The sequence below is a fragment of the Rhinatrema bivittatum genome, chromosome 9, assembly GCF_901001135.1.
Source record: "Rhinatrema bivittatum chromosome 9, aRhiBiv1.1, whole genome shotgun sequence".
Classification (NCBI taxonomy): domain Eukaryota; kingdom Metazoa; phylum Chordata; class Amphibia; order Gymnophiona; family Rhinatrematidae; genus Rhinatrema; species Rhinatrema bivittatum.
Window position 1 is genome coordinate 40,892,285 of NC_042623.1, and position 18,399 is coordinate 40,910,683.

At 44.0% G+C, this 18,399-nt stretch overlaps 1 protein-coding gene across 4 annotated transcripts in view; it reads left to right on the forward strand.

The window, feature by feature from the left end:
* Window positions 1-18,399, forward strand: part of GSAP (gamma-secretase activating protein) — a 113,610-nt gene that overhangs the window by 66,938 nt on the left and 28,273 nt on the right. For 3 of the 4 annotated variants that reach the window (XM_029615706.1, XM_029615705.1, XM_029615704.1), the window contains 8 exons: window positions 1,039-1,092; window positions 4,684-4,806; window positions 5,818-5,876; window positions 6,183-6,214; window positions 8,795-8,856; window positions 10,848-10,943; window positions 11,961-12,031; window positions 15,421-15,515. In XM_029615706.1, the coding sequence (XP_029471566.1) occupies window positions 1,039-1,092; window positions 4,684-4,806; window positions 5,818-5,876; window positions 6,183-6,214; window positions 8,795-8,856; window positions 10,848-10,943; window positions 11,961-12,031; window positions 15,421-15,515 (592 nt within the window). The remainder of the gene's footprint in view (window positions 1-1,038; window positions 1,093-4,683; window positions 4,807-5,817; window positions 5,877-6,182; window positions 6,215-8,794; window positions 8,857-10,847; window positions 10,944-11,960; window positions 12,032-15,420; window positions 15,516-18,399) is intronic. The other variant, XR_003858609.1, reaches the window with a different exon arrangement.

Consider the following 18,399-nt stretch of genomic DNA (forward strand, 5'->3'; position numbering starts at 1 on the left):
AAATGCGCAGTTTGAAAATTGCCTGCACAGGATAGCTGAGATGTGCCATAAATGATTGTCTGAGCTGGGTGGGGGAGGGGAACCCAGTGGATCTGTGATTTTCAAAGCCTAGCTTTTTTTTTGGTTAACTTCTGCTCTGAGTCCCTCAATTGTGTGGGAGCAGTATTTTTTTCTCTGGAAGGGCCATGTCAGGTTCAGCTTTACAGTTATAGCACCTGATGGCATGCTCTTTGCGGGAACTGAGTTTTGGTGCTACAAGGGATTAAAAAATTGATGGTCTCAATATTCCAAACCATAAAAATGTTTACCCTTCATTTTAGGTGTCTTTTTTTTTTTTTTTTTTGTAATTTTTATCTGGTGCATCTTAGCACAAAAAATGTAAATGATAATGAACTGGGAATAGGAGGGTGGTTACTTATAGTGCAAGAGTCTCTTACTCCCATGATGCATTTCATTTGATGTCACGTCACAGAGCTGGAGGAAGCATATTTGAATGGGACGAGTGAGCATCGGCACCCCAAAGATTTTAGTGCAGGGAATCTTGGGATGTGGAGGACTGTAGTTATGTGCTTTCTCTGTGCTGCTGCTGGTGAAAGGAAGACTGTTTTGTTTTTTGTCTACCCTGAATGCTTACTCCTTCTGCATATATGGGCACAGTGACTTCATCAAAGGCAACTAACTACTATTTATGCTCTAGAGGACATCAGGTACTCGACCTCAGATGGAGTCTGGGTTGTTTTTTTTTTTTGGGGGGGGGGTTTTTTTAAAGAGATGATCAAAACAGGGCAGCAAATATTGGGGGAATAACGCATATCTATTTTACATACTACCTGAGATACTTAAAATAGAAAAAGCAATTGTGAGACCTTTTTTAAATTCTGCTTTAGAGGTGCTGCCAAGAGGTCAATCAGATAAGCTTGGTAAATAATTTTCATTGAGAAGGGCTAGTTATATGGAATATGAGATGTGTGTGCAATGTGCTATCTGATCTGGACTCGTCTGTGATTTGCTGATTTTTTATTTTTTTTTCCCCTCTAGGCTATTCCTGGGATTATGTGCACAACAGATATTATTGCATTGCCTATTGTCAAAGTAAGTTGCAACAAATACTGTACCATTTAGATGCTAATGCCCGTGTTCGCATGACTTTGCTTTAAATCTGGCTGAACAGGCTTGCCAAAGACGGCACGGCTACTACTTTTTCTGTATTTAGATGAAGCAGCATTTCAACAAGGAGTTGTGCTTTCTATGAAGTCGCTATTTGAGCTTTTCTATGGGCACTTTGAATTCAAGGTGCAGGAGAGAATTAAATAACAGCACAAAAAAAAAAAATACAGCAAATGCATTTGGACCATTAGGGAAAGCAGCATAGGTGGGTGAAATCCAGCAAGGGTCAGAGGATAAAATATTCAGTAACTTTTTTTCTCATGGTCGTGAAGGTAGGAACTGAGCCTGAGTCTCCTGTGACTCAATCACTGGTTTTTAGCCCGGCTGCTCAATAAGTGCTCTGAGAGAGGCCCAGCGCTGTGCTGCCCTGGAATGCTTTCTCCCCCTTTCGGAGGAGGAATTGAGCCGAGGTGCTGCTTTTGAGAGAAAAATATTATTTTATTTATTTTTTATTTTTTAAATCATAGCTGGAAATGCAAATGCACAATGACCGTGTAGCGCTCTCCTTCGGCTCTCTTGCGTGACTCAAATCTTAGCGGAGCCAATGAGCTCTGTGGGCTGGGGGAATAACTTTTGAGCGACTGTGTTAAATAGTTTGAATTGTGTTGGCAGTGTAGGATACTTTCGTGTCTTGTCCATGTTGCCAGTGTAGCGATCGAGTAATAAGAATGTAATAAGGCTTTTACCTATTCTGAAGACAGTTTTTCCTGAGTAAACACTCAGTCTGAGCGTTGTCCTGTTCTTCCCGTTTTAGCAGAGCTAGAAAGAGGGGGAGGTGTTTAGGTCATGAGAGGAAAGCAGTGCGTTTTAGATTGGATGTTAAAAAGTGCAGGCACAAAGCCTAGTGTGTGCACTATTACGCTGGCTAACTTTCTAAGAGACGTTACTCTGGTTTGAACCACACGGGGCCCTGCGTGCTTCGAGTTGGAAGACAATTGGAGAATGCCTGACGGTTAAACGAATCTTCTGATCCCCACGCAGCTTAAAGGGAACGTTGTTGAGCATTCGTTGTGACTGGTTTTCCAGTGGTGGTGTTAAGGGTATTTGATTTTTTTTTTTTTATTACGCACAAAACAGAACTTATTTAGGTCTATACTCAGGTGCTGGCCAGCTGGCAAAGTTAACCAGGATATTAGCGGTGCACCCACACCACTGATTGCACTCGGCTATCTTAAAGTTTTTAATCAGATAAGTCTTTGTAGCTAACTTTAGGAGTACTCATTAGGCTGTTCTAAAGTTATCTGGCTACGTTAGCCAGGTAATTCTAAAAATCGGTGTTAGCCGGCTAACTGTCCACCGTGGAATGCCCCTTGAAAACATCTGCTATAGCTGGATAAGTTTTTGTTTTGTTTTTTTTAAGTTGGCTAAAAACGTATCCAGCCCCACATCAAGGGTGGCTAGACTGACAGAATTTTCAAGTCCTGGCGTATGGCTGGACAAGTGCACCGAATATGGATCTCATTGTAAACTACAAAAAACAACAAAAGGACACTGTATATAACTCTCAGTGCTGTGACTCTCAATACATGACCATATCAAATGATACTGATGAAACCGCATCAGCAAGCCTGACATCGGCAGTATATCTCACAACTGCCGTCCGGTCTGATCGTCATTTGCGAAAATGGTTTGTTGAAAATGGTTTGAGACGGATCAGTCCGGGAAGAAGTTTCTGGCATAACAAAATATACTCCTGAAGAAGCGACTGATAAGTCGCGAAATACCGGCCGCTGTCGGGTCTAATATTGAATCTATGCATTGGGGAACAGATGGATTACTCAAATATCTGTTGAATGACATTTGGAAAATAACCTTGAAAATAACATGGTTTAACAAACATAATCGGACCGCAAATGACGATCAGACCGGACGGCGGTTGTGAGAGATACTGCCGTTGTCAGGCTTGCTGATGCGGTTTCATCAGTATCATTTGATATGGTCATGTATTGAGCGTCACAGCACTGAGAGCTATATGCAGTGTCCTTTTGTTGTTTTTTGTATTTTGAGGAATAGGACTGTGGGCTTGGGTTCTTTATTTTTTCGTCTCATTGTAAGCTAACACCGCAAAAGCTGAAATTCTAACAGTAGAGATCTGTAAATGCAGCTCTTTCGTTTATACTGTGAGGTAAATTCTCAAAGGCTTAAAGGTTAATTTTAAGAGTTGCGAGCGCACAGATTAGCAGATGATCATGCAAATAGCATGTATTCGTGTAAGTGCTATTTAAAAACCTCAAACATGCACGTGTAAGTAATAGTGCATGAATAAATTTGTTTGTTTAAAAAAAGGGACAGGCTAGGGGCGGGTCAGAAGCATTCTGGGGTGGGACCCAACATTTATGCGTATAAGTTGCTATTTTATAACCTGCACGTGCACGGCTGTTACCTGCTCATATTTACACCTGTTAATTATCCTGTCTAAGAATAGAATTCTTTATAGCCAAATACAGACTGAGTGATGGGGTCGGGGAAACGTGGGGGGGAGTGCAGGCTGAAGAACCAGTGGGGGGGTCTAGATGACCTAGAGATAGACTGGGCAAACTGGTGAACTAATTGGTAAAACTGGTAATTTCCTTCATGCACTTATGTTATAAAATGTGATCATTTACATGTATAAAAGCAGAGAAGTGCTCAGGAAAATATTCTAATTACATTTCCTTGTGTAAATGGTTATTAGGAGCACAAATACGTGCACCTAGGCATATTTTGTATACTGTGCATACATTTGTGCGCGCGATAGAAAATACATGATCATGCTTGTCCATATAGCTGTGTGCACGCTTGTTTTAAAGTTATCCTCTTAGTTGAGAGCTACGAAGGTAAAATTGAGGAGGGGAGAGAGTGGGGGTGTTGCAGGGGTAGAATGGATGAATCTGCCTAAGCGAATTTCTCAGTCGGTTAAAGCGTGCATGTGTGTTTTCAAGAACAGGCACACTTCCAACCGCCGCATTAAACAGAGGCATTCCCGTGACTTGGTCGAGAGAAAAAACTACTTGCGTATGTTAGTTTAAAAAAAATATACAGGCATAGCACATGCGTGTGCTTCATGCTGCTGGGGATTTTTTTTTTTTTTTTGTTTTGATTTTTTTGAGGTTGTAATTTCGTACGCATACTTTTGCCCCCTAACAAGCTGATATTCAGGCCACAGGGTAAGCAGATGCCTCGTGTTTGCATGTAGGCTGGGTTTGTGCCGGGCTAAAGACGACAAACTCAGATTGCTGGCGAGGTGAGCCGCTCTGAAAAATCATATCCAGGAGGGCAGCTTTCAAAGTGGTCCACATTCAGAGAACCGGTGGGAGCAGGCCTGGTCGTTTTTACATGCCGTAGTGTAAAAAAGCTTGCCTTTTTCCTAATGTATGACAAAAAAAAAATGGAAAATCAACAGTTTCATAATTGCATTAATCTACTTGACAGCAACACGCTAGTGGGAAAGGAAATTAAGATTCATTACACTACCACACTCTCTTGTGCCTTTTGTTACTGAAATATTTTTTTATTGTATTTTTTTGATTTTGACAGAGGAAAGGTTTAGGAGGGTTCTGGGAAAACTTACACTCTGGCCTGGAATATGTTAAGTATGCTGAGCCATGCTTTCACTTCAAGACCCTCAGAAGAGACTGGTGGAAATTAATTTCTGAACTGGTAAGAAAAATGTCTGATTTTTTTTTTTTTTTTTAATCTAAGCTTTCTGATCTTCTGTTGCTCTTCTCTTGTGTTTACTTTGGCATGATGATTGTGACTGCAAGACCCACATAAAAAGAGAATTTGGCAGTGATGAAAAAAAACCAAACCCCCAATCCTTCCCTAATTGAGGATGCAGTATTTCTGTATGGAAAATACATCTTCAGGCCATGCATAGTTCACCTGTGGAATTCATCATCTCGGGATGTAGTTGAGGCAAATAATATAGCCAGGTTCAAAAGGAGATTAGACAAATTTAGGGGAAGAAACATGGTCATAAGCTATTTGACATTAGACTCGTTAAACATCCACTGCAGTAGAAAAACGGCTCCAGATAGATCAATGAAAATATCCCTGCATTCCTCTAATAGATAAGAGAGGAGGGGATGGAGCTAATGCATTGCCTTTGAAGTGGATTTGTTTCTCCAGCATGTACATTTCACAGAACTCCACAGGACATGAATAATTCTGTTATGTGGAATCTCTCGTCTCAAAATATAAATGGTTAAAATAAAAAAAAAAAGAATGCTAGTGCCAAACGGGATTAATTTTTGCATTGAGTAATCTGACCCCCATGTTCTGTATCCTCCTGTCGATTAGTGGAGATAACTGCAATGCCCGGCGGTAGGACGTGAATGTAAATGTAAAATTAGGCAGGCAGGTAGAATGCCAGATAACCACGAGTGAAGGACTTTTGTGCTGTTTTGTGTTTGTTTTCCTCAACATCCCTCCCATCATGGCCAGGTCTAGAGCAAGTCCTTTCACTCTCCACAAACAAAACCACGGTCTCTGACGGCACTTTGGTGGCTGATTTCCGGTTATTTGGCATGACGTGTTCTGGCTTAGACCAGTAAGCCGAGTTATGGGGGTGACGTGAGTGGGACCGTAGAGATAGGGAGACTGAGGTATGATTGCACCTGTCCTGGAAGCTTTTGTTATGCTGATCTGTCCTAAAATGAATTCTCATTTCAGAATACAGAAGACAAGAGGACTACAGTCTATCATAAGAATATCCTGGATAATGCAAAAACGTTGGTAACTCTCTGTGCTCTGTGGTTACAAAAAGTAATAAAAAAAAAAGTTAGTGAGAAAACACTATTATTCCAAAACCGATTCTTTGTATGGATGAAACATGGAATGCCATAAAAAATAGGAAAACAAAAATTTATATAGCTGATAATCTAAAAAATGTACAATTTTAGTTCTGGTTGTCTACTGCTATATAAAGCTTGCTAAAAGCAGGTCAGTATGTTTAGAACCAAACTCTGCAGATAAGATTTGTTTTTAATGCTGTATAGAAAAGAGTTTCATGCCATTTCTTTTCTGCTTTATTTCAGGGTCCTTTCCCATCTGTGCACATGCAACTCCGGTAATTATTAGTTATTGGTTTCTTTTTACCCAAGTCGGCACAGGTGAGGCATATGCGCAGTTGAGTGCAGTTTAGAAATACCGTATGTTTTCGAGCAGCAGCATAAAATTGCTTCATTCTGCACATCCCATTGGCATTTTCAGGAAATGATCTGCTGAGTTGCTGATCAGCCACAGAGCATTCCAAACAAGTACTCTGTGTAGGTTTCTTTCTTTCTTTATTTTGTTTTAAACCTGTCCGTTTCCTCTTGCTACTTTTGGGCTTCTACCTCCCATCCCAACTTGCTTTAGTCTGTTCATTAACAGTGACAGTTCTCAGCTGGAGGCCATGCACCAGGACTCTGTCCAAGACCCTGAATCCAGTCACTAGGTGAGCACCCTTGAATGATGACCACGTCTCTTCCTCCTCCCTTTTGCTTCCCTCACTTCCCTCCCCCCCCCACCTCCCACCTTGGCCAACTTTGGGGAACAAAAGACCCAAGCCGGGAATCTAATTGCACCGAGCCACTGGGCTGGCCCCTGCTCTGGGGCTGCAGATCGGAAATAGGTTCAGGTCTTGTAAATTAGGCACTGGTGTTTACAGATGGCATGAGAAGATGTATTTGTCTCCTGTGAATAGATGAAAGCATAAACCCTGATTGTGGGGACAGGATATTGTTCCAGACATGCATTCCAGCTGTTCCGTGCAGAAACAAGGAAGGAAAAATAGGGCAGGTATAGAGGAAGAAACAGGAAGTTTACAACACCGCATCTACCAGATATGACCACGCTATAAATTAATTTCCCTGTACGTACCTGGATCAGTCCAGACTCCTGGGTTTTGCCTCCCCTCCAGCAGATGGAGACAGAGCAAGATTCGACAGACTCTGCCTTATATACCTAGGTGCCACACACAGTCTGCCAGTATTACTGTCTCCAGCAGGATGGTAGGGGGACAACACTCAGTCTGTACTAGGTCTTTAAAAAAAAAAAAAAAGAAGAATGGAGAGGAGTTAGGGTTAGGCCTATTAGTTAAAAAAAAAAATCCAAAACAGTCAGTATGAGGAAACTCATGTTCCACTATCCCTTAATTCTGCTGGAGGGCCCTTATTTACGACTGATAGAAAACACTCATTCTTTTTGCAGTCCTGAAAGATATATGCATGTAATAAACTATAAAATTAAGTGGGTATAGTTCCTGTGTACAGTTCTGGTCGCCGTATCTCAAAAAAGATATAGTTGCAATGAAGGAAGGTACAGAGAAGGGCAACCAAAATGATAAAGGGGATGGAGCAACTTCCCTATGAGGAAAGGCTGAAGAGGTTAGGGCTGTTCAGCTTGGAGAAGAGACGGCTGAGGGGGGGATATGATAGAGGTCTTAAGATCATGAGAGGTCTTGAATGAGTAGATGTGAATCAGTTATTTACACTTTCGAATAATAGAAGGAATAGGGGGCATTCCATGAAGTTAGCAAGTAGCACATTTAAGACTAATCTGAGAAAATTATTTTTCACTCAACGCACAATAAAGCTCTGGAATTTGTTGCCAGAGGATGTGGTTAGTGCAGTTAGTGTAGCTGGGTTCAAAAAGGGTTTGGATAAGTTCTTGGGAGGAGAAATCCATTAACTGCTATTAATCAAGTTGATTTAGGGAATGGCCTCTGCTATTACTGGCATCAGTAGCATGGGATTTTTTTAGTGTTTGGGTACTTGCCAGGTTCTTGTGGCCTGGTTTGGCCTCCATTGGAAACAGGATACTGGGCTTGATGGACCCTTGGTCTGACCCAGCATGGCAATTTCTTATGTTCTGATAAAAGCCCACCATAGGATTGACCTTGAGCTGACCTCTTCTTGGTCTGGATTTAATTTCACACCTATCCAAGCCTGAGCTCAAGGTGAGGTACAGTCCAGGTACCTTAGGCAGTTCCCAGTCCCCAGAGGACGAACAGTCTGAGTTTGTATCCAAAGCAATGAAGGGCGAAGTGACTTGCCCAGGGTCACAAGGCACATGAGTGGGAGAAAAGAAGGATTTGAACCAAGGCTTTCCTGGTTCCTGGCCAGCAGCTCTCACCACTAGGCTGTTCCTCCTCCACTCCAGGCCTGACGTACTGGGGAAAAAACTTGTAGTCTTCCCCTCCTCCCCCCCCCCAATGTTTTTCTTCCCAGCTGTCTCTGCCACTCCATGCTAAGGAAACTCGCACATACCTCTAGCTGAGCAGAGCCAAGCTGTTTTACACCTAGGATAAATAGCTTAGAAAATCGTCCTCTTGGTGTTTAAAAAAAAAAGAACAAATCTGAAAACCCAAAAGTTAATTTTAGAAACAGCAAACCATAAAAATGTTTTCTCTTTGGAACATTGTGGGAACTTTTGAGCATAGTAATTTATCCCTGAAAAGACTCATTGCACTCTGCAGTGATTGGTGAGAGGCAAGTGTATCGTAGGATCTTGCTCTTGACATTTGTAGGTGCCAATTTGATAAAAACCATTTCTTCCTCCTCTGCTGTTATTTATTGCCACTTTGTCTGGGTCAGTTTTAAAGCGCAAGGCCACGTGGTAGATCTTGCCAAGTGAAGCTCTGCTGAATGGTTTTGTCTTATTTCAGAGCACAGGATCGCCCCACTCTTTCAAGAGGAAGACTACCAGCAGAAGGAGCTGATAGGGCTGGTAGGTGGATGGGTGAATGCCGGCTGGCGCCCATTCTTAAAAATCCAATGAAAGAAAGTTGTTCAAGTCTGCCGTGCAGATCTGTGGATTTTGCTAGCGAAAAAAATACTGTGAGGTGGATACCGAATGGGCCGGCGAGCAGTTAGGTTAATCTGGGTTAACATTGCCCGTATATTCAGCGGCACTTGTCCGGATAAGTTTGCTGCTGAATCTACGCAGCCAAAGTTAGCCGGGTAACTTTAGGGCGGAATTTTATTTTCTGATCGGAATTACCTGGCCAACTTTTAGCTGGGTAAGTCGCTGGGTAGTCGCTGGCTAACCTTAGCTCCCTCCCCCTCCCCCACAGCACCTCCTTTTAATTTACATTTTTTTAAAACATTTAGCCTGGGGGCCAAGATTGGGGAGAATTTTCATATCTTGCTTTTTGTCAAAACTTTGAATATCAACTTCCTCAAATTTAGTACTAAATAATTATTACATTCTTACCTTCCCTTTTTTTTTTGTGTTTAAAAATCTCTCTCTCTCACTTATGCATTGCCAGCAGACACAAATCGTGTGCGTCTGTGTGTCTGCACGTGCTGCAGTCAAATTCTAGAACTGGGCCTAACGTCCTGAAACCAAAGGGGCGGATTTTAAAAGCCCTACACGCGCCGGGCCTATTTTTAAAAGTCCTGGTGACGCGCATAAAGCCCCAGGACGCATGTAAGACCTGGGGCTTGCAAAAAGGGGTGGGGCCAGATGCCTCCAACTTAGCGGCCATTTTGCCGCTGTCGGAGGATCGTGTGCCGGCAGGCTGCCGGCGCACACAACTTGTGCCTGCCTGGAAGCAGGTGCAAAAGGTAAGACAAAGATCGGGGGGGAGTTAGAGTAGGGCTAGAGGGGGGGAAAGGTTAGAGGAAGGGGTGGGAAGGTCAGGCTAAGGGGAAGAGACGTTCCCTCATAGGCCGCTCCGATTTCAGAGTGGCCTGGAAGGGAACGGGGGAAGGCAGCGCGGCTCGGCGCACAATTGTGCACCCCCTTACGTGCGCCGACCCCTGATTTTATAACTTGCGCATGCAAGTTATAAAATCGGGCGTACATGTGTGCGCGTCACGTAGCACGCGCACATGTCCACCCACACGCTGCTTTGAAAATCTACCCCAAAGTGAGACGAGGCTAGCACACAGTGTGTGTAAGGCTCGAGAAAATGTTTTAAAATTATAATTTAAAGTGTCTTAAAAAAAAAATTATACGTTTGTAACAACACTTTAACATGAATATGAAGATTTTTGGTTTCTATGGTAACCAGGCAAACTCGTTTCGCCGTAGCATTTCATCTACCGGCCATTGCACGGGACTTCTTGGAGAGTGTTCTTATTACAACTAGTCTCATTACAAACATTCCTCAGTGATTGCATTTTTATGCAAATTAATATTATTTATTTAGTTTTTTTACTTAGTACTCAGTTTTAACTGCTCCTGGTGCTGCTCCTCTTTCCTTATTCCAAACTGTAAAAAGCTATCGCAAGGTCCAATCTGCTGCTGTTTCTCTTCTTAGGAGGACAAAATGGGAAAGAATAAATGGGAGTGGAAACCTCAGAAAGGGGGACCTTGGGATTGGAGGCAATTAAAAAAAAAAAAAAAAAAGTAAAACTAAAAAAAAAAATAAAACTTTTTCGAATAAGTTTTTTGTGAATTTTCAGAGGGAAACAACCTAGTTTCTCTGTGAAAGTTCGCTTAACAGTACACAGATAGAAATGTATGCCTGTACTTTTTCCAACTGCTATTTCTGTGAGGCTCATGCATGTTTGAAAAATACAATTGTACATATGTAGCTTACTCCCTTCCTCCTGGGAGCGCCTCTCTTTAATCTGGATAAATGTACGTGCGTATTTTTAGCAGCCATGCATGGTGCAGGATTCACCCCCGGGGTGTCTACCCGGCCACCTTAGTAGTTACCCAGCTAGATCCTCTTGAGAATTGTCCACTGAATGATTACTTGCATTTTACAGATCATGGTCAGATTGAAGGACCACCTCACGAGACATCTGCCCTACCTAAGAAAGAACATAATTGACAAGATAGCACTGGACTATGTTGCAAAACTGGTTGGTATCTTTTTATCTATTTATTTAAATGTATCTTGAACAGGTTTACCTAGAAATGTAGGTCAAAGAGAGACTAACAACATTCCTAGCCTATAACTTTGACTTGGTGCCGACAGGCCTTGGTGGATTAAAGGGAAGAAGATTCATTGATGCAAAATTAACGCTTCCAATATGTCCTGTGTTTCTAGGTATTTCCTTCTTTTAAAGATTAAAGCCTTTTTGTATTTTGCGTTGCTGAACTTGGCAGCACTGGAAGCTGAAGTCCTCTGTTTTATTTGCAGAGCAGTAATGGCGGGTGGTCCCCGGGACCCTGTGGGCTGCAGAGTACAAGCAGATAATGGAATTGAGGTGGTGATGGTGGGGGGAGGGTGATCATCAGAATAGGGGAGACCACAGGACTCGAGGGCTCAACCTTGCAGAAAACTAAAGTCCAAGCCGCACCAAGCAGAGAGAATCTTAATCTCCCCCTCTCCCAATTTGCAGGCACTGTTTTTGAAACCCTCTGAGAGCTGGGGGAGAAAAAGGGAAGACATTACCAGGTCCAGATATAGGCAACCGCCTAGGGTGTCAAATTTTGAAGATGCCAAACAATCCGGGCCAGAGGGAAGCCTGCTTCTGCTTGATTTAGGGCTGTGTGCCAGTACAAATTCAAAGAGGCATCACCATGACTCTGCCTGTGTGCGCCAAAATCTTAAATCCGTCCCTGGTCCGTACTGTAGCACCTCTGCCGTCCCGCCCTACTTGACTAATGCTGTGCCTCCACCTTCTGACTAGTTTTGTACTTCCATCTAGATAGACCTAAACTAAAATAAAACAGTATAGATGGTAGCAACAGAGTAAATAACAATTAGGATATATAAAACACCTTTCATTCAAATAATATCTTGGTGAGCTTGCAGTAGTCTAACCCCCAAGCCGCACTGTTTCTGAAAAATGGAAATTTCATGTGTGTGTTTCTTTAATTCAGGCAATTAATTCTGCAGAAATGTTTTTTTATTTCTTCCTTTTCATTTCTAGCTTGACCTAATCGGTTTGATTATGGAAACAGTGTGGAGAAAACATGACCTGGTCTCCAGGGTTTTCCGCTTGTAAGCTCTCTTCTGGATTTGTGCACTTTTGCAGTAGAATAAGCTGATTCTGGGAATGGGCATTTCTGTGGCCCCGGCTCCAGGCTTGTACTCGGTGTACCCGGGATCCCATCGGGAGCTTGGTGCAGCAGAATATTTATTGGCATCCTACAAATGCGATTCAAGCCCAGGGGAATCCTGAATTAAGGATACAGTTTAAAAAAAAAAAAAAATAAGAGGAGGGGAATAACATTTTGGAATTCTGCATCTTTTGCCCAAGGATTCTCCTTCTAGGGCTCGCAGAAAATGAACATTCCCCCCACCCCCCCCCCCAAAAAAAAAACCCAAACTGAAATCGCTTATGCAAAATACTTGTTAAAAAAAAAAAAAAAAAAGCGCTGCTGGTCTCTTCATTTTAGCTCATTTTGAGGAGAAAAGTTCTGCTGTGTTTTTTTACACACATGTTTTTCCCTGTGGAATTTGCTCCCTTCCAGAAGTAGCAGAAAACTCAGATCCTTGGAGAAAAGATGCGCTATTCCAAAACTGTGCACATGAACCGGCTTGAAGCTTTTTTTTTTTTTTTTTTCTTCACTTTGTGTGTGCACGCAATGCTTGTGCCTGATCCTGACATCCCAGGGGATTTATAGGATGCCACACCTTTTACTGGATCAACAAAATAGATGTTGTTGCAAGTGCATAAGCTTTGGAGAGGCTCCTGCAGCCAGGGCTTTTAAACAGAATGGGTCCGGGTGTGGAACTGAACAGTTCTGGACATGCAGTACCCTTTATCTGAAGTACTACACAGCAGTCACCAGGGGGCGCTGTACTATTGTGTATGAACACTGGGTTGCCTTGAAGTTATATACAGGCAGATTTAGTTGTTGTTGACTTGTACGTATTAAAAACGTTTTGGGGGGGATGGTTTTCAGATTGTCCGCTCGAGGACAACATATCTGCAGGCCTTTGCACCAAGTTTTTCAAAGACATCGGTGGGTGTGCTCTTTCCCTTTGAAATTTGCCCATGGGTGCAAAGTACCCGTGGACCTCTGCAGCTGTTTTTTGCCTGGTTAGATTTTTCTGTGAAAAAAAAAAAGCACTCAGAGGATTGAACATTTACAATCTATGCACATTGTATGCCAATTTTGCCCAAAACAGGCGCGCCCTCCCATTCCCCGGAAATGACCACTCTAAATGCAACTAAACACTACGCATGCTTTTATTTGGGAATTGGCTTGTTTTCCGCTGATGTTCTGGTACTGAGTACGTGATGAAGTTAAAGGGCAAGAGGGTGTTAGCTGATATCAGAGTACACAATGCTAATTACAGCTTTAATTGTGTGCAGATATTCCATCCATTTGGGTCAATTAAATAATCTCTCTAAAATTTATGTCTGGGATACATTTTGCAGTCTGACACCTTCTCCTGTAGAGGAACAAGGTATGAAGGCCATCTTAACAAGACCTGATGAATAGTTTGTTTTTATTTTTTGGTAAAATTCAACCCCTTTTGACCTGGGAAGCAGAAGACCTTGACCAGGAATCAAACATGGGTCCCTTTGCATATTAGTACACAGCAGAGCCTCGGAGTCCCCAGGCCGGCCCCATGCATAACTTATTTTAAACATCAGACTTTTTTTATATAGAGAGATTTCTGAGGGCATTTCAAAAGGGCATGAGCCATTCTGGATGCATCTGAGAGGATTTTAATGCCCTTCCTTAGTGCTGAAGGCCTTGTACCTCACACCCCGCCAGGGCATGTGTCGGCTGTTTTTAATTTGTGCCACTGCTGGCATTAATGAGCACCGAGCAGAAGCTCACGATGAGAAAATTGTAGTGCAGTTCTAGGAGCCATGCATTCTCTTGGATAAAACTGCACTCTCTGTAGGGTTGTGATACCGTTTTTAAAGGACCAGCAAAAACCATGTGGTAGTACATGAGTACAGGTCCCTTCTTCACATCTTCGAAGCTTATGCACTTGCTACAGCACCTGTTTTGTTGATCCAGTAAAAGGTGTGGCATCCTACAAAGACTCCAGATCATAAAGGTGAAAGAGGTTGCAGACTAAATTCCCTGCACCAGGTGACTGTGCACAGTGCCATGAGTTTAGGCCTGTGCGCACAGATTGCAACAGCTTTGATTGCCCAGTGATCTCTTGAGTTTCTGCATAGGGAGCAGAGAATGTATTCCTATACAGGGAGGGTCATTTTCCAAAACCCATTTTCCTGGGTAAATGGCTACGTACACGTGTAAAAGGGCTACCAGGCAATTGCCCACCCTGTATGCAGGGATAGCAGTTACCCATTGTCCCACACCTTGCTTACATTTACACTCTGTTTCCTGAAGGCATTCTTGGAGGTGGGGGTAGGAACAGGAGAGGAAACAAAGCACCACCTAGTTTTAAAAATTAGGAGTGCTGTGTGTTTTGCTGAAAAAAGAAAAACATTTCTGCAGAATTCTGTGGGTCCTTTTTTTTTTTTTCCCCCCTGCGGCAGCTTTCAAAGCTAAGGCACGCACTTACTTCCCCCTTTTGAGGACTGGTGCCAGTCTGCGGGTAAAAAGTCCATGTGTGGCTGCATGGTTTTGAACGTTGTCCTGTCCGTTGAGCTAATTTTGCCGACGTCTTGCGAGCTGTACCTTTCCCAACTGTCGGTGCATCTCTCGTGCAGTTGACAGCTCCGCATGTGGCATTGGACGTTGTTCTGTGCAGTAACGTGGGCACCGGGTTCTCCTCAGCGGGCAGTTAATGAGATCGGGCTTGGCGGGAGGAGCTGAGATCCTGGTGGGATTTTATTTAAAGTATCAGTTTAAAAGTAGGTAAATAAAACCAGCAAAATAGCTGTTTTTTCTTTCTTCTTTTTTAAATCCTTTTTTTCTTATAACGCCAATAGCAGGGTAGATTATGATGCCAATTGGCATTAATTACAAGGGAAGTGCTTTAGCACCCCCTGTCGGCAAATTTTGGTCAGCAGCCAAGAAATTACTTAGGGCTGAAATCGAAATACGAGCTGAGACTAGAAAGCAAAATAAGTTCCACGTGGAATTTTTGGAGCCTACTTTCCGGAATGTGTGCATGTGTCCAGGTGTACATCTGGATTTTAAAAAAAACTACCTTTTTCAGGATCTTCTTTGGGTCCCCCAACAGGCCCTGAAAATCAGGTGCAGATGGGACACTGAGCACAAGTTATTGGGGTGAGGGGGGGGGGGGGTGCACATGGACAGACGTACTCATACACAACCCCCCCCCCCTCCCCCTCGTAAGCTGCCTTCCTTTTGGAAATTAGACAAAAATGGGTTTCTTGCTTCGGTGCTGGGAAGATTTTGATTCTGTAGTATTGGGAAGCACATTAAGATGGGGGGGGGGGGGCCTGGTGTCTGGCTGCAGCTGCTAACCTCCTGCTGTTTTACCTACAGGGATGGAAAGGGGAGCGAGGACGAGTTCTCCATGTTTCACATCATGACACGAGTTTTAGAAGCCGCCAACGGATTGTGTGCACCTCTCCCTCCTGGTGAATATCCCAGTGCGAATGTCTAGAGATGCATTGTTAAAGCATACTGTTTGATTTAAAATGCAAATCAAGTAAAGGCTTATTCCTGCGCCTGCCTTCACCGACTAGATTTAAAAATAATGCACGTCTGATGTTGTCTGGTGTCGTGACGTGAGTATCCGCATCAGAGCAGAAGTCTTGTGGCTGAGAGAGGTTTACGGGTCGCTGTAGTGAAGGACGGTTCTCCCCCAGCTCAGATGGGAGTGATCCTGAGTGACAGAGAAGCTCATTCACAATGCTCTGTACATACTGGAGATTTGAGCTCGGTATCACACACACACACATACAGCACCGTGCCCCCTCTGTAGAGCTGTTGGGCTAGTTCTTGATTATCTCCGTTACCTCACGGTTTCCTCCTATACCCTCCCTTCACCTTGTCAGGCTGTTTGATTCGGTGACTTCTGTTCCCTTTAGAGGCCAAGGAATGTAAGGGAAGCCTCGCTGAAGCGGGGATCTGTTTCTAAGTGAGCTTAATAGCAGGTAATGGACTTCTCCTCCAAGAACTTATCCAATCCTTTTTTAAACACAGCTATACTAACTGCACTAACCACATCCTCTGGCAACAAATTCCAGAGTTTAATTGTGCATTGAGTAAAAAAGAACTTTCTCCGATTTAGTTTTGAATGTGCCCCATACTAACTTCATGGAGTGCCCCCTAGTCTTTCTACTATCTGAAAGAGTAAATAACCAATTCACATCTACCCATTCTAGACCTCTCATGATTTTAAACACCTCTATCATATCCCCCCTCAGTCGTCTCTTCTCCAAGCTGAAAAGTCCTAACCTCTTTAGTCTTTCCTCATAGGGGAGTTGTTCCATTCCCCTTATCATTTTGGTAGCCCTTCTCTGTACCTTCTCCATTGCAATTATCTTTTTTGGATGCAGCGGTGTCGGTGGTCACCAAGAGGACCACTATTTTGGTTACGGGGCCATAGCCCTTAAGGATCTTCAAGATCCGTAAGCTGGAGGTTCAGCTTAAAAAGATTTTTGAAGTTTTGGGGCTAGGAGTCCGGGTGGCCATGTAAAGTAGCTTCTCCTTGAGGGCAAGACTTCGCTGAGTCCAGCAGCTACAGAGTTGCCCCTTTCTGTCAGAGGAGGAGTCCACTCAAGCTGGTAGGCTGGAAGCAGAGGTAGTTTATAGTGCCGATGCTCTTTATGATCTTTTAAGATCATCAGCCAGGACTATGGTCTCAGTGATATTGGCTCGCAGATTACTATGGCTTCGAAACTGGGCCGCAGACGTTTCCTCTACGGCTCAGCTGGGTTCTCTGCCATTTAAAGGCAAGCTCCTCTTTGGGAAAGACCTGGAAGATATGATTCAATCCCTAGGGGAGAATAAAGTCCATAGGCTTCCTGAGGATAAGCCCAGGGCAAGGATTTCCTTTCCTCCTAGGTCACGTGATCGAGGGAGTCGGAAGTTCCGGTCCTCACGGTCGTCGGGTTCTTCCTTTTGGCAGAACTCAGGCAGACAGCAATCCTGGTCCCAGTCCTTTCGGGGACGCCGCTTCGGTAGAGCAGGTGCTCCCCAGTCAGCGGGAGGACCCAAGTCTTTCCAATGATAGCAGGATGGTCCTTTCCTCGGTTCCGTCGCTAGGGGCCAGGTTGTCTCTATTTTACAAGGAATGGGCCAAACTAATGTCCGACCATTGGGTCCTCAATGTGATAAGGCAAGGTTACATGTTAGATTTTGTTCGGTGCCCTCGAGACCGGTTTCTCGTCTCTCCATGCTTGTACGAGGGGAAGCGGCGGGCAGTGCAAGTCACCCTACAGCGCCTTCTTGATCTCGGAGCAATTTGTCATGTTCCGCCCGTGGAACACCGCAAGGGTCGCTACTCCATTTACTTCGTGGTATCAAAAAAGGAAGGCACCTTTCACCCCATCCTCGATCTAAAGAGAGTCAACAAATGCCTTCGGATCCCATGTTTTTGCATGGAGACCCTCAGATCGATCATTGCGTTGGTTCACAATGGAGAGTTCCTGGTGTCTCTTGATCTAACAGAAGCATACTTGCACATAGGCATCAGGTCCGACCACCAGAAGTTTCTGAGGTTCTCCATCATGGGGGGAGCATTTTCAGTTTCCTGCCATGCCATTCGGTCTGGTCACGGCGCCCAGGACCTTTACCAAATTGATGATCGTGGTGGCAGCTCAGCTCCAGAGGGAGGGCTGTATGTTCATCCTTATCTGGACGACTGGCTGATTCGAGCGAAGTCAGTCTCTCTCTGCCAGTCGGCGGTGCAACAGGTACTTCATCTGTTATGATCCCTCGGATGGGTGATCAACCCGGACAAGAATCATCTGGTTCCCTCTCAGTCGTTGGAGTTCCTAGGAGCCCTCTTCGACACTTTTTTCTGACGAAGGTTCGCATAAGCAAGCTTCAGGAGCAAGTCCGGGATTTGTTATCCAAACATCCTCCCAGAGTTTTCGATTATTTATGGGTCCTGGGGTTGATGTCTTCCACTCTGGAGTTAGTCCCCTGAGCCTTTGCTCATATGAGACCTCTGCAATCAGCATTACTCTCCCATTGGAACCCGGTGTCCGAGCTATTTCACCTTCAGCTTCCTCTTACAGACTCTGCGCGTCTCAGTCTTGATTGGTGGCTCCTCGCGGACAGCCTGAGCTGCGGGGTGCTCCTGGAGGTTCCTGAATGGATAGTGGTTACTACGGACGCCATTCTCTCCGGCTAGGGAGCAGTTTGTCAGGAGAAGTCGGTGCAAGGGCAGTGGTCGCTGGAGGAATCTCGGTGGTCGATCAATTGGTTGGAAACCAGAGTGGTACGCTTAGCATTGCAGGCTCTCCTTCCCATCCTACAAGGGAAGTCTGTCAGAGTTCTGTCCAACAATGC